Source organism: Festucalex cinctus, chromosome 8 (genome assembly GCF_051991245.1).
Source record: "Festucalex cinctus isolate MCC-2025b chromosome 8, RoL_Fcin_1.0, whole genome shotgun sequence".
Lineage (NCBI taxonomy): Eukaryota > Metazoa > Chordata > Actinopteri > Syngnathiformes > Syngnathidae > Festucalex > Festucalex cinctus.
Window position 1 is genome coordinate 29,986,841 of NC_135418.1, and position 20,159 is coordinate 30,006,999.

The 20,159-nt window shown below is 40.8% G+C and overlaps 3 protein-coding genes and 1 non-coding gene across 6 annotated transcripts; 2 read left to right on the forward strand and 2 right to left on the reverse strand.

The window, feature by feature from the left end:
• Nucleotides 1-864: 864 nt before the first annotated feature.
• LOC144023351 (charged multivesicular body protein 4b-like) lies at nucleotides 865-9,168 on the reverse strand. Its single transcript, XM_077528660.1, has 5 exons — nucleotides 8,813-9,168; nucleotides 4,711-4,888; nucleotides 3,784-3,898; nucleotides 3,589-3,715; nucleotides 865-2,691 (listed from the first exon to the last, which is right to left on the reverse strand). The coding sequence occupies exons 1-5, from the start codon at nucleotides 9,000-9,002 to the stop codon at nucleotides 2,627-2,629; spliced, it is 675 nt and encodes a 224-aa protein (XP_077384786.1). The 5' UTR covers nucleotides 9,003-9,168; the 3' UTR covers nucleotides 865-2,626.
• Nucleotides 1,157-1,238, forward strand: trnal-aag (transfer RNA leucine (anticodon AAG)). The gene has a single exon. It is a non-coding gene; the product is annotated as a tRNA-Leu (tRNA).
• On the reverse strand, nucleotides 9,063-19,843 carry LOC144023352 (uncharacterized). 3 transcript variants are annotated; one of them, XM_077528662.1, is made up of 6 exons: nucleotides 11,672-11,708; nucleotides 11,366-11,416; nucleotides 11,107-11,222; nucleotides 10,961-11,030; nucleotides 10,742-10,816; nucleotides 9,063-9,249 (listed from the first exon to the last, which is right to left on the reverse strand). In XM_077528662.1, exons 3-6 carry the CDS (start codon nucleotides 11,174-11,176, stop codon nucleotides 9,063-9,065), a joined length of 402 nt encoding a protein of 133 aa, XP_077384788.1. In that variant the 5' UTR covers nucleotides 11,177-11,222; nucleotides 11,366-11,416; nucleotides 11,672-11,708. The 3 variants fall into 3 exon arrangements, 2 of the variants coding, with proteins under 2 accessions (XP_077384788.1, XP_077384787.1); XM_077528661.1 differs by lacking the exons at nucleotides 11,366-11,416; nucleotides 11,672-11,708 and adding an exon at nucleotides 19,684-19,843; XR_013284535.1 differs by lacking the exons at nucleotides 9,063-9,249; nucleotides 10,742-10,816; nucleotides 10,961-11,030; ... (1 more) ...; nucleotides 11,366-11,416; nucleotides 11,672-11,708 and adding exons at nucleotides 17,659-18,207; nucleotides 19,684-19,843.
• Nucleotides 13,996-18,234, forward strand: pck1 (phosphoenolpyruvate carboxykinase 1 (soluble)). Its single transcript, XM_077528663.1, has 8 exons — nucleotides 13,996-14,238; nucleotides 14,465-14,853; nucleotides 14,928-15,115; nucleotides 15,375-15,537; nucleotides 15,618-15,842; nucleotides 15,925-16,056; nucleotides 16,656-16,751; nucleotides 17,777-18,234. The coding sequence occupies exons 1-8, from the start codon at nucleotides 14,015-14,017 to the stop codon at nucleotides 18,232-18,234; spliced, it is 1,875 nt and encodes a 624-aa protein (XP_077384789.1). The 5' UTR covers nucleotides 13,996-14,014.
• Nucleotides 19,844-20,159: the final 316 nt, after the last annotated feature.

The following is a 20,159-nucleotide window of genomic DNA, read 5'->3' on the forward strand; positions in this document are numbered from 1 at the left end:
AAACCCAAAATAGGCTCACAACTCGCATACACAAACACCGTCTCAAACTCATCACGCACAAAATAAGCATTGAGCAAACACAAAACTCACAAAGCCACTCAGACAAAAGTTGTCAATTTCTCACAAACACTCGCACTAAGCAAACACGCACGCATACGCGAAGAGACTCACAAAAACACTTATATACACACACAAAAACGCTTCAGGGCATGCTTAAATTTGCGTCTGCACACCTGCCACGTCAACTCCAATTTGTGATCCACATCAATTGGCGCTTTTCGGTGCTGCCAAAGCCGAGTGAATGTTTGATTGTGTGGAAGTTCTGAACACGCAACTGGTGGTCAGCTCAGCACTCACGCCGAGGACAGCTGGCAAATCCACTCGCAACGGTCAAGCTAGCTTACCGCTGTGACTGACACGTTCCAGACAAAAAAAAACCCCACAACTGGTCACTAGACAAACTGAGATTTCTGAAGAAATTGCTTGGGAATGCTGAAAGATTGAATGCAAATCAAATATTTCCCAAGTGAGATTTGAACCAACGCGTTTGCGCTTGTCTCTGTAACCCAGATGGAAAAATGGAACTGATATCCAATGGGAAAAAAATGCAAAAAACTCAAATAAAATTCACACAATTGCGCCACCTACGTATGCAGCGCCATTCATTTAGATGGAAAAGTGGAAGTAAGATAGTTGGTATACATGTAAATAATCAGTTAGCATAATTGCCATGGATACATTTGCAACGTACAGTCGGAGGTGGGATTCGAACCTGCAACCTCCTGGTTACTTGACAATGCATTTTACCAAGAAAATAATCCTGGATATGCAAAGCTTTCATTTGAGATATGACTCCGTGCACCATTGTTGCAAATTGATTTATTTAATTTTTTTTTTAATCTTTTCCAGAGTCAATTTTGTTGATTAAAGAGAAACATTTTTCATCATCACTTCATTAAATGAGCTTACATTGAGATAATAATCACGAGCTTTCATTTGAGGTGTGACGTCATGCACTCGGGTGCAATTTCATTTTGGACCTGGAAATCCAAATTGACAACACATCCTTAAAAAAAAAAAAAAATGTTACTTAAGAGTGATGTGCTGGTGTCACATGACCGGATGTTTACAAGCCAAGTAGGACGAGAGCAGACAGGGTCGTGTGGCCGAGCGGTCTAAGGCGCTGGATTAAGGCTCCAGTCTCTTCGGAGGCGTGGGTTCGAATCCCACCGCTGCCAGCTTTTATGTCACCCCCCCACCCCCTTCATGACTGGACATTTTCAATCTCATATCAATAATACCTTCACTATTTGTAAATATAAACATGAGCAAAAGTAAAAAACTATTACATATACATTTGAAAAAAAAAAAAAAAAAATTGGTAAGATATTACATTTTTTTATAAATACAATTTAAAATGAGAATGAGAATAATTTTTTTTCCCAAACTATGAATATTAAAAATATATATCCATACATATGTAAGCATTTAACCTTCCACAACCTTCCAGCTTGCCACTGCTCGTTCCGATGTCGCGCAATTGAACCTTGGACCCGTTTATGTAAAGAACGAACCGATGGAAAAGTGGCGAATGTTTCACTTTGGATTTATCACTCATTGACAGACTAACTAGTCGAGACCATCGCCGGGGTTTTTTGTTTTTGTTTTTTAAACACATGGTCGAACACCCTCAAAAAAGATACGGCAGCCATTTTACATACACCGACATGCACATACATTCAAATTCACAAACTCACCTCATGCACACATACACGAGCACACAGACGAAATATTTACACAAAAACCGACACACTTGCACAAACACATTCCAAAAAAAAAGGCGCACAAAAACACACTCATACTCAAAACACACACAAACATGCAAAAACACAGTCACTCATAAAAAAAACAAAAAAAAAAACAGACACATGCACACCCAAAAAATAGACAAAACAGAAGAAAATATATTATTATTATTAATAATAATAATAATAATAATAATCCTAAAATGGACGCCGGTACACACTTGGACCGTTTGCGGTTTGGCGTTTATTTATTTTTATAATAATAATGAATAAAAGTCACCCAAACACGCAAACAGTCCAAATGCGTACCGGCGTCCATTTTTGGGCATACAGTATCGCGTCTTAAAGTGTGTTGTTGAGGTGGAAATGGCGGCGCTCATCAAGTGCGACCTTCTCCAATCAAAACCATTTCTTTGAGTCTGGCAGCTTTTTGTTTATTGAACAGTACAGTGTGAAGCGTGAGATTATAAAACGTTGCCAAAAAGTCAGGACGGGACTTCGGCTTCTGCGTCCCGCCATCTTCAACTTATATGTCTCTTTTTTTTTTGGGGGGGGGGGGCTTTTCTGTTTTTTTTTTTTTTTAAGAATATAAGTAGCACAAATATTCTGAGTAGTGTTGTTGTTGTTGTTTTGGATGGAAGCTCTCGTGCACACAAATGAGCCGATTGTTCACATTGATTGCTTCCACCTGCAAAGTGTACGACTCCAATCGGGACGGACGACGACACGGACGACGACACGGGCGACGACACGGGCGCGTGCGTCACGACGGTTGGCGGCAAACTTGCCCCCTCCGCCCCTCACAATCGTCCGCTCGACTTTTAGTTGGTGGCCCAAGCCTGCAGGTCGGCCATGTCCAAGTCGTCTTCCTCCTCCCTCTTCTTGGCTGAAAGGCAACAAACGCGACAACGGCATCATCAAAATCTAACTCAAAAATCTAATACAAATGTTTATATATATATATATATATATATATATATATATATATATATATTGCTCTTTTTATTTCCAGTTATTTTTTTATTTTTTCCAAAACTGCCAAAATTTAAAATATATAAATGACTAAAAGTGAAAATAAAAAACGGGTATAAAAAAATGTAATTGAAAAATTAAATACAAATGCATTTATTTATTTATGTAGCTCTTTTTATTTCCATTTATATTTATTTTTTTGGATATAATTTTCGAATGATACATATTTTTTATATTCATTTTTATTTCCACTATTATTATTTGTTATTTCTTTATGTATTTTTATTTATTTTGAATTTTGGGAGTTTTGGTCCTCCATACTTTTGGAATTGTTTCGTTTCTTCATAGTCCTGATTCTTTTCAATTTTTGTATTTCCCATTTCTTCATAATCATATTTTCCAAGTTCAGCCCTTGACGGCACACCTTACAAATGCAATTATGCCATCTAGTGGCAGAAAAATCACTATCACACTTTTTTTTACAGTGCTGTCTTACAAATTAAATTATGCCATCTAGTGGCAGAAAAATGACCAACACAAACCAATATCACACTTTTTTTTTTTTTTTTTACCGTACAATACATCTTTTAAATTTGAACTGCATTTTATGAATTATTATGAAATGACTGTATGAATGACTAAAAGATGCAACCATATTTTTATTTGTTTAACATTTTTCTTCCACGTTTATGTTATGTTATATTAAAGTCATGCGATTAATTCCAATGAAAAATTTTTAAATCGCCTCACTGTGCAAAAATGAATAAATGAAGTGTGAGTGTAAGAGTAAAAGTGGGCGTATTTGTCAGACCTGGTCTGGCGGGCAGCGAGGTGGACGGGACGCTGGGCAGGGTGACGTCGGGCGCTCCTTCCACGTCCAGGAGATTCCGGTCCAGCTCTTCCTGCTCCATCTCCTCCAGCTCGGCCATCAGCTCATCCTGAGGGGTCGGCGGACTCGTTTGAGGTCAAGGAAGCAAAACCAAACGGTCGCGCGCTCGGTCCGAACCTCGTCCACCTGGTCGCCGAAACCGATGGGGTTGGAAATGACGTCGGTGATTTCCTGCGCCAGCTCCTGCTGCTCCATGATGTCCGACATCAGGTCGTCCACGCTGTCCACGTTCCTGACGACGCACGCACACGCGCAAGCTGGAACTCGGCGGCTCACAAAAACGTATAATTACGTTCTATTTCAAACATTTCAATCCTCCCAAAAAAACGTATTTATACGTTTTTGTTTATTAATGCTACAACGGTTGAAGAAATGGTAGTAATTACAAAAAGCGGTCAGCAGGTGGCAGCAGAGTATAAATGATCCAAACAAGTTAAAATGAGTTAAAAAAAAATGGTTATTGAAAATAGAAGACGGCTGGAATAGGCTTGGATGGACAAATGGGTGAGTTTTTTTTTTTTTTTTTTAAATAAAAAAAAAAAAAAAAAATTCAATGTGTCAATAAACAAATATAATAATTATTCTTTTCCATTCAAATTGTCTTTACAATACTTCGCATGTGTCAAAACACTTTATTATGATTAATATTGTGTTTGTTGGAATATGAGTTAAGAGACACAAAATCTGGATGGAATTTGCTGCTTATCTCATATTCCATAATTATTGTAAAAAAAATAAATAAATAAAAATAATGCTTAAAAATGAGTTTTAATAATTTAACATTAAAATAAAGTATTTTATTGATTGCATTAAAGCGAATTTACTCAAATTTTGTATTGATTTAGTTCATGAAATTCTCGTTTCAGTTGTGATTTATTGTAGAAACTAGTCAAATTTAAAAAAAAATACATTCCCATTTAAAAAATGCTTAAAACGATGAATCATTTCGTCACTATAGATAATAAAAATTGACAATCAAATGTATTTATGTTTTGAACTTGATTTCCAGTGAGGTGCACGTGCGCGCGTTTGCGTTGGTCTTACAGCTCTTTGTGCGCCGCCTTCATGGCCTTGGCGGCGAAGCCCATGTTCTTCAGCACTTCCGTGTTGGTGTTGGCGTTCTCTAGCGCCTCCCGCTGGAACTCGATGGTGGACAGCGTGCCGTCGATCTGCTCCAGCTGTTTGCTGTAACGTTTTTTCCTCTTCAGCGCCTGCAGGGCCGCTGCGGGCGGGCGAGTGGGCGGGGCCACGCAAAAGTCGTTAAGTCAACCAAGTAGTCAAGCATATTTTGTTTGATTTGGTTTGTTTTTTTAAATTGAGTTGCGAGCTTCACCCGAGTCAATTGGAAAACGAAGGCGCAATTAACTCGTTGACTGGCAGCCATTTTGACTGACTGTTTGACTGGATTTGGACTGTTTTTTGTTTTGTTTTTTAAATAATGTTTCCCCCCCGTTTTTCTGAATATTTTTTTCTCCTGTTTTTGTAAGTAATTTTTCCTCCTGTTTTTTCTGTCATAAAAAAATATCAGAAAAACAGGGGAAAAAATATTCACAAAAACAAGGGGAAAAACATTCCAAAAAACAAAACAAAAAAATATTTCAAAAACAGAAACAAAATTGAGATGTTGGTGCTCTGTTTTTTTGAATATTTTTTTCTCTCTTTTTTTTAAATCTTGTTTCCCCCCATTTTTCTGAATATTATTTTCCCTGTTTTTCTTAATATTTTTTATGACAAAAAATCAGTAAAACAGAAAAGAAATATAAAAAAAAATGAATATTTTTTATTTTTTTATTTTTTAATGACAGAAAAAAATATTCAGTAAAACGGAAAAAAATATTTAAAAAAAAAAGAAAAAACAAAACAAAAAACAAAGCTCCACCCCTAAAAAAAATAGTATGAAAAACAAGAGGTTTTTTTTTCAAGTGAATGCTTCCGTATTTTTTGGTGAAGTTGCTCATTCCATTTTTTATTTTTTATTTTGAATTCCCGATGTGATTTTTCTCCTCTTCTTGCTGTCAACTCATTTGCTTGCATTGTTAATGGCACAGTTGAGAGCCTGATGGCGTTGTTGCAATACACCAGAGGGATCTGCCAGCTGAATTGGCGGCCATTTTGCATTCACACAACACCAACTGACGTGTTATTTGTGAAATATGGAATGAATTTGTGAACAGTTGTGCGTCTTTCCATAATGACCAACATATAAAGACAAGATTGTCATGAGGAGTTTGGATCGCTCAAGCACTTTTTTTTTTTTTTTTTTTTTTTTTTTTAGATAAACAAGTTATGATGTTGTATCTCTTCAATCTGGCCCGTGAGTGCAGCAGGGGAATAATCGGCAGATAAAAAAGCACACCAGATGCTTTTCTGGCCAGGTAACATTGTTAGTGTCGCGTTTATCTGATTTGGAACCTTCCTCGGAGACAACCAGGCTACAACCTTTTTCTTTTCTTTTTTTTTTTTTTTGCTGGTTGTCATGCCGCTGGGACAAAGGACACGCTCACAAATACATGCACACACATATGCAATACAAAAAGTGGACAAAAATTCCAGGAACATTATAACATTATTTTTCTGAAAGCAATTAATTCTTAAAAACTCCAAGAAAAGAAAAAACATTTTTTGATATTATTTTTATATAATCAATTTTCTTAAAAATTCCGGGAAAAAAATATTTGGACATTATTTTTCTAAAATCGATTATTTCTTAAAAATGCCAGAAAAAAAAAATACTTTTTGACATTATTTTTCTAAAATCAATAATTTCTTAAAAATTCCAGGCAAAACCACTTTTTTTTTAATCTTATTTTTTTAATATCAAGTATTTCTTAAAAATGCCAGAAAAAAAAAAAAAAAAGACTTTGTTGATGTTTTTTTTTCTAAAGTCAATTCTTTCTTGAAAATTTCAGGGGAAAACACTTTTTGACGTTATTTTTCTAAAATCAATTATTTTTGCGTAAGTTAAAGTTTGTTTAAAAAAAAAAAAGGCTTATTTGGTTACAGGATAAACAATGCAAATTCGAGAAAAGGGACCCAAAAAAAAAAACACAATGATGTCATACTTTTTTAAGCAACATTGGGGCCGTGTGATCAATCGAAATCCTAAAATATGATTTAAAAAAAAAATACTACAAAAAAATTGCGATGAAATATTCTTTCAAGGTCAAACGGTGCAGCCAACATTGCATCTCGTTCGTGTTTTGCGTTTGTGGAGCGGAACTCACGCGACGCGACGAGTCATCATCAATGACGTCGTCTTTCAAAGAAGCTGGTTTAGCTATGTCGACATTCAAGTTTGGCCCTCTCGCACACCCGAATGGTTTGTCGGAAGAAGCGCTTGAAAAGGAAGCCCGGCGATTTCGAGGCAAACGCTGACAATTTATTGTTTGACAACATCTGCTTTATGATCCAGAAAACCGACAACTGCTAATCATGCTAACGTCTGCTATGGAAACACTCGATTTCTCGCCATTCGATTCCATTGTGCACTCTAAATAAATTTTGCATATTTTTATTCGGTAATGTTATTATCTTTCTTTAAAAACATGTTTAAAAATGTTCTTTTTTTTTGGGGGGGGGGGGCTGAAATTGATGAAGGGCTTTTCCAAGACAAGGGAAGTTATTTTTGAGATGATAAGTCAAGGTACCACTTTTAATTGCTTTCTTAGTGTGTTCGGAACGGTTTTGTCAATTAAGACAAACACTTCCTGTTTCTTCCGGCCATTAACGGGAACATTTTACACCGCAAGCGAGATCCACATCAAACCGCCGGGGGAAACATTAGCGCAAGTAAGACACAAGTGGAAGTGAACATCGCTGCCTGGGACAAATGCGAAAAAAAAAAAACATGTATTATTATTATTCAATTATTCATAAATAATAATGATTCTATCATTATTCAATTATACTATATTATCTTATTTAATACCTTTTATATTAATAATGATATAATATGAATATAATACATTTGATTTTAGATAAGATGTTGACTCATTTGGGTCAAGTAGAAAATGAATCCTCCGTTATGATAGGATGAATAATGTGACCTGATGGATTGCGTGCTCTCGCTTGTCATTGCTTGTTTTGTTTTGTTTTGTTTTGTTTTGAATGTGTCAACAATACGGAAAACAAAAGTCACATTTTCCTTCAATACAATTTGAACAACAAGTGCAGCAATTTTCAAATTCATTTATAACTATTTTCATAATGAATTGTTTAGAGACGTTGATCATCTTAAAATTGTTCAAATATTTCAGCTGCCAAAAGGAAAGATTTCTGCCTCCTAAATGAAAGTAGACAAATCTTTGTGTTGAATCAAGATAAGACATTTAAAAACTGTTTTTTTTTCCACTTTAAAAAAACAAAGAAAAACGATTAGCATTTTTGCCGATTTTCTGACATGTTACAGACTGAATCTGTATCATTATTTGTGCAATTTATGCACTGACACTTTTTTTTTATATCCGATTCACAGATTAATCACAAAAATAAATAAATTAAAGAATTATTAATAAATTCACTGCCTTTGACAAGTATACTTGTCAATTGTATTTTTTAGAGCGGTGCTAAATGGGGGCGAATCTGAGCATGCTCCACTGTAAATATCAAACTTGGAAACAACTTTACTGATGCCCAACCACCGGTAGATGACATCATTGCCCCATTTTATAGGAAATAAACACCGTTTCAGAGTCCATGGGAGAAATGGCTGTATTTTGGCAAACCTACATTTTTCTGCTGTCAATTATAAAAGAACGGGACGGGACAAAAAGTAGGGAGTCTATTCTGTTATTTGGTAGATTCGGTTTATATATAATTATTGAATGTAATATCACGTGAGTATTGGAAATGTAAAAATTTTCTATGACTGGCAGTGAATGAGTTAAAATATTTGTTCGTTGCATTATGACTTCGTCTTTACATAAGTATCTGTACTTCTACTCAAGAGTGAGTCCATTTACTTAAGTACAGTGTGCTTACTTTCCCACCTGTATTATTTATTTATTTATTTTGAAACGGCTCCGCCCGTCAAGGTGATTTAAAAATGGATTCCCGCAGGATCTCGTCAACTTCGCCAAGTTATTAGCCCGCCTGGTCCATAAAACGAGGTCATGACGATTGGAAAGTCCAAAAAGCGAACTCTCACCTCGCTGGTTTTTCATGCCGTGTTTCTTGGCCGTCATAATCTCCTGCTCGATTTTCTTCTCGAGGAATTCCTGCTTTTTGCCCAACATGTCTTCGGTCTCGCGAAGTTTCTGGACTGCCTCCTGCGCTGTGGGCGCTTTGCCGCCTTTGCCGCCGCCGCCGGTGCCGAACCACTTGGCGAACACAGACATGCTTGCGGACAACCCAAAAGACGCTCGTATTCCTGACGAATGAAAGATTTGGCTTTTCTTCTATTTCTTTGAATTTTTTTCCCGCCTCTTCGTGGATAAATCTGGCCGCCCAAAAACTGAGCCGAGTCGAAGCTGCCTGTCTGTTGCTGCTGATGTTGTTTTCCGTCTACTTCCGCCTTCTACATACGGGTCTCGTGGTGACGTGACGTCATCGCCGAGACCTGACTCACTCAGGGGAGTTTCCTGCCTAAAGGCGGACAGGTATCGCGGGGAATTCGTTACGTCACCGCCAAAACTATGGAGGACCAAAACTGACAAAATTCGAAATAAATAAATAAATAAATGACTAAAAGTGAAAATAAAAATTAATACAGAAAAATATAATTCAAAAATTATATTTAAAAAAAATAAATATAAATGGAAATAAATCCGTTTTTATTTTCACTTTTAGTCATTTGTTTATTTAGTAATTTATTTATTTAGTCATTTATTTATTTCGAATTTTGGCAATTTTGGTCCATACAAAACAACAGTTTTTTGTTTCTTTTTTTTTTACTGAAAAATAAAACATCAAATTTTAAAAGATATGTAAAATGAAAATCTATTTTAAAAATGGGAGAGGTCTTAAATAAAAAAATTGCATCAGCACCCCCGAGACTGATAAAAAGACATTTAATGACTTAGGAGGGCAAATGAGTGATAAAAGTGAAGCTAAAGACCATCTAAAGACCATGTATTAGCAATAAAAAAATAAATAATAAATACAAAAAAACTGAGAATACTGCGAGTTAATAATTTCAGAATTTTTGTTGTTCTATTTTGGAATGGAATTTGAAGTGTTAGAACATAAAAATGAATAATTATGCCGTGTCGCTATACCAATGACAAGAATTGTGTGTTAAAAGTGTAATTATGTGGAGGGTAGAGGACCCAGATGCAGGGAAACGGGGCGAGGAGGCAGAGGTGCAATCCAAAAAAAAAAAAGATTTAATTAAGCAAGACAATAGGTAAACAAGGATATGGCTGAGAAAAACAACAACATCCAAAAAACTATCAAGCCAAAACGTGGGGGGAACTTAAGGGCAAAACGGGCAGCATGACGTGAGGGAAAACAACAATGAATCGACGCGCACAGAGGGGAGACAAGATACTAAACACACACACACTAATTGCCGATTAAACACAGCTGGGCAAGACACAAAGTAGCAGAGGATGCTGATTGGTTGACAGACGAGGAAGGGCAGGCAAACACGTAGATGTGACAATAACACAAAACACAGATCATGACTCAACTTCAAGAAACATGAGGACAAACTGAACCAAAATGAACCCTAAGCCATGACAAATTCTATATAAAAAGGATTGAATAAAACGAATAAAATGATGTTTTCATGGACTAAAATGCAAGATTCATAGTCGACTAAATGAAAATGGGATGAGGTCGACTAACTGTAAGAAAAACGAACACACGTGACTGAAATTGGACTCAAACTGAGACTCAGATTAAAAATGGCAGACAAAATTCGGTAGGTAATTAAATAGGTTGCCCGCGAGGTCATCAGCAGGTCGTTTTTTTGTAACTAGACAAGACCGCCTCGCCAGAGAATTGGTCGACAGATAACTAGTAGTAGTAGGTGAGCAGGTCGGTCCGACTGGTTAGTCGGTAAGGAGATAAGTAGGAAGTAGAAGTTTGGTTGCTAAATCGTTGCAAACGTAAACTGGTAGCTGGATGTTCATACCTGTGGAAGACTTGTCGGTCGTTTGGGAGCGTCCGCTGAGGATGCATCCTGCAAATTGATGCTCTCCATCTCATACTGACATAAAACAAAAAAAGGGAGATAAGATGAGTCGATACAAAAGTCGAGACGGGTGAAGTACGGAGGACCAAAACTGACAAAAGTCCAAAGAAATCAATGACAAAATAAAAGAGAAAGTAAAACAAATATAGTTGGTTGTACCTCCTTGCAGAGTTGCGTGAAGAATCGCCATTTGTCTGCCAAGTCCTTTTCTGCATTGACGTGAGCTTTCCTGCGCTCACACGCAATCATATTCATATTGATTTGAACATATTCATAACCACAAATTTTTTTTATTTTTTTTTTACCATACGGCGTATCTCCTCCTCCATCTTTCCTGTGTGCTGTTTGTGTTTGTGATGCTGTGTGGCCCTCCATCCTCAAGCTCGTGTTACACGTGTGCGTAAGTGACACGCCGACGAACCTGTTTACCGTTGCCATGGAGATGGATTATGTCACCACGGCAACAGTGAGAGACAAAAGAGTCAACTTTGAGCTGTTCAAGTCAAACACAGACATGTGTCGTTACACCGGATGAACTCAAGGTGGCGCTCCCATCAAACGTACCGTACAAGAACGTGAGGCGCTCAGCCGTTTCACACAAAAGTATTGGGACGCCTAAAGGAAGTGAAACGTGAAAATATGGAGCAGGTACAGGAAGTGAACATGGAGATTAATGTGACACCTTCAAGGAAGAATTATTGGAACGCTGATGAAAGTCACAATATGGAGTTTGATCACAATTGGGGGGCAAGTACAAATGAAAATCAAAGAGATTCCAGACAAGTTTTAGAACCCTCCCAAAAACCGTCTTGACTTGTTGACACATTAACACGACCTCAAATAAATTCATTGATTGCTGAATGAACTTACATGAACTAGCATTGTGCTAAATCTGGTGCAGCCATCTTTTTCATGTTACTATGCACGTCCTTTCAATAAACTAAACTGAAACTCACATGTACATGCGCAGAAAACATTCACAGAAAAAAAAAAAAGTTCACATCAACATGTTTGTTCGAACCAGATACTTGCGCACTCGTGCAAATATGTGCACCTTGATCCACACGTTGACGTCAACAAAACAAGACACATTACAACATACAAACTGACTAACTAGCTAGCACATTGTTTAACTAACTAACTAACGAAAGAAAAAAACAAACAGATGTACAAGTAGGCCTACAGAATAAACTAGCTTAAAAAAACAAACTACAACATACGAATTGCTAGCTAGCACAGTGTTTAACTAACTAACTAACTAACTAACTGGATAATTTAAAAATAACTACCAACAGACAAATTACCTAGCTAACTAGCTACCTGGCCAGCTAGCTAACTGGCTGGCTACCACCTACCTAAATAAGTAAAATAATTTGTGAATATAAAACCTTTCACGAAATATTGTCAGATACGACAATGTATCCCCTCGTCATCTTTTTCTTGTTGAATAAAACTCTCGCTTCAGGTTTGTGCGATTAAAAAAACTGCTCCGCAAAATTAAAAAGTTGCTCCTCAAATAAAGTCATTGATTTGCAAAAAGAACAACAACAAATATTTTGACTCTTGATCTACTGAATGTGTAAAAAAAAAAAAAAAAAAAAAAGGCATACGCAGAAGACATCATGTTTATTCTGTCTCTGAAATAATACATAGAAATAAACAGGTGACATCCCAACTTGTGGCGTTATTGCCAAACGCTACAATACGAAATCCATACATGTACATGTCGAGTGGCTCAGGTGAGGAGACCCCCGGGGTCATCCAATGACGGAGACACGCCGTCGTCTTACGTCAAAGTGGGTCAAAGTTCAAAGGCAAGTGCTTGTCATGATGGGATATTTGATCTGTGCAGCGCGGTAAAAGGGGGTGGGGGCGCAGATAAGATGATCAATAATCAATAGGCTGTAAAGTCTTCATCAAACCACTTTGACAACATAGCCAGACAACGCGTGGGGCCACCAAAGAGCCCGGCCAGGCCAGGTCGGGCTGGGCTGGGCCCCGCCTTCTGGTGGGACGTCCTAGAGGATAAAAAGAGCGCCCAAACACGCACACGCAAAGCAGATGACATCACCATAAGCGGCGGAACCAAGATAACGAGTCAGGTTCGTCGGCATCCATCTTCACTTTATGGACCACATTAGGCATGACCACTAGTCACCCTCCATTCTTAATAGTTACTTAACAAGCTAGTAAGTAGCTCATTAAGTCGTTGATGTGAGTGAGGCGTTCCACAGGGTGCAGGATGCAGTACATCCTCATTCGGCATATCCAAGGGCATCGCTTAGTTAGCGCATAGTTATCTGGTTATTTTGTTCGGATCCAATTTACTTGACTTACCGGGCTACATTTTCACTTAGCTTGTAAAGTGTATTTGTTAGTAAGGGAATTGTGAGTTCCCGGTAAACGTGCTAAGAAGTCAATCATGCAACTTCTTCACAATGGCTATCGCTAGTTTGCATCGTTACTAGTCATCTAACTTTCTTACGTAGCAGGTTGTCAATGTTCAATGTCCAGGATGCATCATTCAGCAGATTCAAGTTGGTGGGTAGCTAGTTACTTGGTTATTTCTCTGCTTTGTGCGTTTGTTAGTAGGTTAGTCAGTGTTTGTTAGTTATTTGGCTATTATTAGCTTGGTCATCATGTATTTTCTGGAGTGAGTGAGTGAGTTAGTTAGTTAATCATTCAGTTATTCTGGTTAGTTAGTTAGTCAATAATTCAGTCATTCTGATTAGTTAGTGAGTGAGTTAGTTTTTCTCATACCTATTAAGAAAGGTAGTAGTTTAGTTAATCAGTTTGGCAGTAACTTTCATTCATCTGCTAGTTGGTAAGTTCATTTGTTTTATACTGTAGTTAGTTTGTTCATTTATTTAACAGTTTATCGCTCAGTCAGTTATACACTAGTTGGTTAGTTATTACATTCAGCAGTTTATTGAGTTGGTTAGTGAGCTCATTTATTTCATTTGTTTGTTGTCTCGTGGTTAGTTAATGGTTACTGGTATTGCTAGTCGGTTGCTTGAGTTGTTTGTAAGTTAGTTTGTGATAGCCCTTCTTCACCATGTGAGGTGGGTAGTTAGTAAGTTAGTTGGTTAGTTTAGTCTTTGATTCTGCAGCTGGTTTAAAAAAGTTCATGTTTGTCGCTACTTCTTCGACCGTGCGCCATTCGTCCTTCTCATCCTCTCCCTCAGACTCGCGTTTGTTACCCAGCCGATCGCGATGCCTCCTCGGCACCAGTCTTCAAAGCACGGCGGTCCGCGGGTGCTGCAGGGCGAGCTGAGCGCCCTCAGCCCGGCCGTCAGAGAATTTGTGGAGGCCAATGCGACGCTGTGCCAGCCGGACACGCTTCACATCTGCGACGGCTCCGACGAGGAGAACCGGAACATCCTGGCCCAGCTGGAGGAGCAGGGCATGATCAAGAAGTTGCCCAAGTACCACAACTGGTAGGCGGAGTTTTTTGTTTTTAATTCACCTGAAAGCTAATAAAAATCCCATGACCTTTCACCTTAACCGGATACTTCAGAGTTGTGACATTCAGAAGGTCAGGAGACCAGAGGAAAGATAAAAGGAAAGAGAGATGAATCAAAGTGAAATCCATCACCAACCAGACCCCACCTGCCACCCAATACTTTTTTCCCCTCAATTTGAGTTTCTTCTCCCCCCTTGCAGCTGGCTGGCCAGGACGGACCCTCGAGACGTCGCCCGCGTGGAGAGCCGGACGGTGATCGTGACCCGCGACCGCCGCGACACCGTGCCCGCCCCCCTGGACGGCGACGTCAGCCAGCTGGGCCGCTGGATGTCACCCGAGGAGTTGGACACAGCTGTCGGCCAACGTTTCCCGGGTTGCATGAAGGGTCGCACCATGTACGTGATCCCTTTCAGCATGGGACCGGTCGGATCGGCGCTGGCCAAGATCGGCGTGGAGCTGACTGACTCGCCCTACGTGGTGGCCAGCATGAGGGTGATGACCCGGATGGGGAAGGCGGTTCTGGCCGCCCTCGGGACCGGCGACTTCGTCCGCTGTCTGCACTCGGTCGGCTGCCCACTGCCACTTACAAGTTTGTAGACTTCTCTCCCAACTTGACTCAAGGCCTCCTCCAAAGAAGTTAGACTGCAAGTTTCCTCTTTTCAGGGCCTCTGGTGAACAACTGGCCTTGCAACCCTGAGCAGACCCTGATCGCCCACATCCCAGAACGTCGGCAGATCGTCTCTTTCGGGAGCGGGTACGGTGGAAACTCTCTGCTCGGCAAGAAGTGCTTGGCCCTGCGGATCGCCTCACGCCTTGCCAAGGAGGAAGGCTGGCTGGCAGAGCACATGCTGGTAGGTCGCTGAATTGTCCAGTTCAGGGTTCGCCAATTCCAGTCCTCGAGGTCCGGAGTCCTGAAGGTTTTAAATGTTTCTGCCCACTAGCACACCTGATTTGTATAATCAGCATGCCTGATAACTTCTTTTTATCAGGTGTGTTGGGAGGCTGGATTTCGAGGGCCGGAATTGGCGAACCTCACTCTAGTTAATCTGCCAGAACCCGCCCTGCCGACTTGGTACTAACTCGGAAAGAAACCTGACTTGTACCGATCAGATCCTGGGCATCAGCAACCCCGCAGGCCAGAAGAAGTACATGGCAGCGGCCTTCCCCAGTGCCTGCGGGAAGACAAACCTGGCCATGTTGAGCCCCACGTTGCCCGGCTGGAAGGTGGAGTGCGTGGGAGACGACATTGCCTGGATGAAGTTTGACCACCAAGGTTAGGAAACCATCGGGAGCATCCAAAGCCCTTTCCGATGTCTCGCTTTCTTATTGCTCCCGCCATTCCGTTGTCATTAGGTGACCTGCGAGCCATCAACCCAGAGAACGGCTTCTTTGGAGTCGCACCCGGAACCTCCGCCAAGACCAACCCCAATGCCATGGCCGCCATTGCCAAGAACACCATCTTCACCAACGTGGCAGAGACCAGCGACGGAGGCGTGCACTGGGAGGGCATCGACGAGGTTCTGCCTGAGGACGTCACCGTTACTTCCTGGAAGAACAAACCGTGGAGCCTCGAAGATGGTGAGAGGTGGTGAAAAGAGCAAAAATGGCCAAAAATGCCCAACGATCCGTCAAGATAAGTCAACCTTGTTTGCTTGTTTAGGAGAACCTTGCGCCCACCCCAACTCCCGCTTCTGCGCTCCGGCCGACCAATGCCCCATCATCGACCCGCTTTGGGAATCGCCCAAAGGTGTCCCCATCGAGGCCATCATTTTCGGCGGACGCCGGCCTGAAGGTGAGCAGGAAAAACTTACATACAAGACTTGCTGGACCGGACTTTCAATAATGTGGTTTGACAAGTTCAAGAGTCTGATTTGACTCCTCCATTCTATGAGGCAGTAAAACATTACAGATCGCCATCCACATTTTCTTCCGCTTATCTGGGTCTGGTTTGTGGAGGGCAGAAGTGTCGATAGGCAAGCTAAACTTCCATGTCTCCAACCACCTCTTCGGGGTTAGACTTGGTCCCTCCAGCATGTCTTAGGTCTGAACCAGTGTGTTGGCACAATGCGAAATGAAGTCCTACTCGAACTTCATCTGCTACAACCAGCATACGATGCCATCAGGTTTGACCCTAAAGGGGTCCTGAAGCTAGCTTCTCTTTGCCGTTTGCAGTCTCTCCAAGACTTCCTCTAGCTCCATCTGGTCAATACCTCGATATTTGTAGCCTCTCCGGTGTGTCCTCGTTCTGCTCTGAGATTGCGGGACCAAATAAACTCCTACGCAAACCAAGTTTACAGATCACCAACAGATTTTTTACCAGATGTCGTGATCTATACTGTAGACGTCAAAGGACCCCTAAAGAATCTGTAAAGCTTTCTTTCTGGTCTTCAGGCGTCCCGCTGGTCTACGAAGCATTCAACTGGCAGCACGGAGTCTTTGTTGGAGCCGCCATGCGTTCCGAGGCCACTGCCGCAGCAGAACACAAAGGTTGGTCTCGTAACCCCGGGTTTTCACTGACTGCGGTTGCGGTGCGGTTGCGGTGCGGTGCGTCTTGACTGCGTGCTCCGGACGGGTCAATTTTTTTGTCAATCCACACCGGCTCCGCACAGCTGCGGTCCGGCAGCTCCGTCGCCGCCCACTTCCCAACGTGTCTCGCGGGACCGCGCGCGCGCGATCATGTGGCATTTCACAACAACAAACATACAGAAAGTCTGCTCAACAGAGAAGCAGAAAATTATGAGATTCCATGCAGCATCCTTTTTTTGGTTGTCCTTGTAAAGTATATTAATAAAGAGAGTCGGGTCAGTGCGGGTCCACTCTTTATTTCTGTCTTCCCCGTCCGGCTGCCGCTCAGTACGGCAAGCGAGACGGGCACAACAAGCAATCGCGAACATCAAACTCTCAATACATTACAGTCCTTATAAAAAGGATGTGCCGTGTCATATATTATTTTGTGGTTTTCCACCTCCAATTTATTAAACCTCTCCGCGTCCATGTTCGCTGGTGTCTAAACCGTGAATGAGCACATGGCCCGGCGACGCCCACGTCACGTTTTGCTGAAAAACTTGCGAAATAGGAGCTGGCGAGTATTTTATTCTGAAAGGTAACCGGAAATTTATTTTGAAACTGCGTCGGTCTTCCTGTCCCGCTCGATGTGTTTTGTGCTAGCTTGCCATTTGCCGGAGGCCTACCGCTGCGGCGTCCGGCAAAAATAGAAAATAGGCTATCCTTGCGGAAGGCCTGCGGCACGCCGCAGGCCTTCCGCAGTCAACACGCAACGCACCCGCAAGCGGTGTAGACTGCACCATTCGAATGAATGGAATCTAATTGCTTGCGGCGCCGCACCGCACCGCAACCGCACCGCAACCGCAACCGGTGAAAACCCGGGGTAAGAAGCTCCGGGGTTAAGACTTGAGACCGACATATTGCAGGCGCATGCGACATCATCCCACCGAATGGAAAGAAGTCACATGAAGAACTGCCGTCAACGGACTTTTCATTCCTGTTCCCAGGCAAGGAGATCATGCACGACCCGTTCGCCATGCGCCCCTTCTTCGGCTACAACTTTGGTCACTACCTGTCGCATTGGCTGAGCATGGCAGAGCGTCCCGATGTCAAGCTGCCCAAGATCTTCCACGTCAACTGGTTCCGCAAAAGCCCCGCCTCCGGTTTCCTCTGGCCCGGTTTTGGCGAAAACATCCGAGTCCTGGACTGGATGTTCCGCCGGCTGAACGGCGAGGCTGGAGCTATGCCCTCCGCCGTGGGCTACCTCCCGTGCCGCGATTCCTTAGACCTGCAGGGCCTGAGGGAGCCGGTGGACTTGGACCAGCTCTTTGCTCTGGACCAGGCATTTTGGCAGAAAGAGGTGCAAGAGGTTGGGAAGTACTTCGCCACGCAGGTGAATGAGGACCTTCCTGACGAGGTGGCAAGGCAGCTGGAACTCCTGCGGCGGAGGGTCAATCAGATATGATTTAAAAAAAAAAAAAGGAACGCAGATGGAGAAAATTCTTAACATGCTAGCATGTTAGCATGCTAATCATTTTGGGCTACTGTGAGTAATTCAAAGTGATTTGTTTCGCAGTGAATTCTGTTTTATTAAGGAAAAGGATGATTTTTTTTTTTTTTAACCTTTTGAACATGTAAACTGTGATGATTTTATGTTTTGTTTTTTTTTCTTTTCTTTCTTCTTTTCTTTTTTAATTTTTGTTTCTCTGCTTTTTGTTTGTATGTTTATATGTTCAATAAATCAAATCAAATCAATCAAAATGTATATTTTTTATTATGGTTTTTATTGGTATTATTTGGTAATGAATTTAATGCATGAGCCTTTGGGGATGATTTTAAATGTGATTTTTATATACAGTTATTTTGATATTAACCGGAATAAGGATGTTTGAAAGGGTATGACACAAAGTGACGTCATCTCGCAGCAGCCAATAGAAAAGCACCAAAAGATGATGTCGCTCCCATGAAACTAACTCAAACTAAACTAAAACTAAGCATTTATTAACTAAAATTAATCAAAACTAACAAAACCACCCGGAAAACTAATGAAAACTAACTAAATTTAAGAAAAACAAAAGTTAAAACGAAATCCAAACTAACTAAAATGGAAAATTCCAAAACTACCCAAGTGGAGTCCACATTTTTGACTGGCGAATTCAGCTTTAAAGAGGTGGAGATGGTCTCTTTTGACCGTGAAGAATGTTTACATATTCATGTAAGGCGTGGGAGAATCAAAGACTGCACTATAAGTTAGTACGTACACAAAAATATATTGTAATATATATAATGTTTTCAAAAGGAATCCAATATTTTACAAGTAGGAAGAAACAAGTAAAAACGTCACGCAGTAAAAAAAAACAAAAAACAAAAATGTAACAAGCAAGCTGAAAATGTGTAACGTGGCCTTCGGGTCAAATGAAAGTGTTCTTTGAGTGTTGTTGTCGTCCGTCGTGCGTCTTGTTGTGTAACACGTCAAGATAATAACGCTGGACAAAGTTAATGATGCACCAACTTGTTTTCAACGGCCCTCGTCTGCACTTTGACACTTGAGGTGAACTGTGAAACGTATGAAATGTATGGAAGTTGGGACTAATTATGCTGCATTCGAGGATGCTCGGATGTTTTGTCCCCCCCACTTCCGACCTGAAAGCGTTCGAGGCCAAAGTAAACAACCAAAATGGCGGATGGTGATAAACTGTTTCTTATTTTGGTCCTCAAAACTAATTTTTACGTCCTCCAGCAAACTTACTTTCTCGTCATTTTGCTTCATTTATTGTTTTGATATTATTTAATAAGCATTCCATACAGTTGAGTGTATAATTTCATGCCGGGAGATATCGGCAATACTGTCACGTACGTTGCGTATGAATGAAGAAAGCTATCTTGTTTTATACTCGAGTAAATTGTGTTTTACCATTCACGGTCTGTGGTCGCCATTGTAGAGTGACGTCACTTGTGGTCCGTCGGTGAAGTCACAAAAATTTGAACAGAAAAAAACAAACGTTTCCCTTTCAACATGAGGTAAATGCCACGGACTTCCGACTTCCGGGTCACAACAACAACAGCAGCGCCGTTTTCCCCTGTAACCATGTAACCCCCCGCCATGTATTCCAGTTAAATGTCATCCTTGACAACCTTGCATGCTTTTTTTTTTTTTTTTTGTAATCTTAGCAATATAACACGAGCGTTTGAGTGAAGTGCATCCAAATTACTTCAACGGAATATTGAGCAGATGCCATTTTGCAAGGAACTGATCGCAGGTCAGACTTGAATATGTCCAAGTCTGCCCCCTGTTGCATACGAGACGCCATTACACAATATTCACAAACGGAGACAAGACCCCCTCGGAAAAAACAAAAACAAAACCAAACCAAACCATGTTGACCCCTT

What these genes read in the sequence shown, in the direction of transcription:
- LOC144023351 (XM_077528660.1), bottom strand. Translation starts at nt 9,002, where the DNA reads ATGTCTGTGTTCGCCAAGTGGTTCGGCACCGGCGGCGGCGGCAAAGGC. An exon ending in CGGCATGAAAAACCAGCGAG is followed by an intron (nt 4,889 to 8,812) that starts GTGAGAGTTCGC and finishes GCCCGCCCGCAG; the next exon opens with CGGCCCTGCAGGCGCTGAAG. An exon ending in CTCGCTGCCCGCCAGACCAG is followed by an intron (nt 2,692 to 3,588) that starts GTCTGACAAATA and finishes GTTGCCTTTCAG; the next exon opens with CCAAGAAGAGGGAGGAGGAA.
- pck1 (XM_077528663.1), top strand. Translation starts at nt 14,015, where the DNA reads ATGCCTCCTCGGCACCAGTCTTCAAAGCACGGCGGTCCGCGGGTGCTG. An exon ending in CTGCCCACTGCCACTTACAA is followed by an intron (nt 14,854 to 14,927) that starts GTTTGTAGACTT and finishes TCCTCTTTTCAG; the next exon opens with GGCCTCTGGTGAACAACTGG. An exon ending in GGCTGGCAGAGCACATGCTG is followed by an intron (nt 15,116 to 15,374) that starts GTAGGTCGCTGA and finishes TGTACCGATCAG; the next exon opens with ATCCTGGGCATCAGCAACCC.
- LOC144023352 (XM_077528661.1), bottom strand. Translation starts at nt 19,706, where the DNA reads ATGGCGACCACAGACCGTGAATG. An exon ending in GCGACCACAGACCGTGAATG is followed by an intron (nt 11,223 to 19,683) that starts GTAAAACACAAT and finishes AACGGTAAACAG; the next exon opens with GTTCGTCGGCGTGTCACTTA. An exon ending in AGGAGGAGATACGCCGTATG is followed by an intron (nt 11,031 to 11,106) that starts GTAAAAAAAAAA and finishes GTGTGAGCGCAG; the next exon opens with GAAAGCTCACGTCAATGCAG.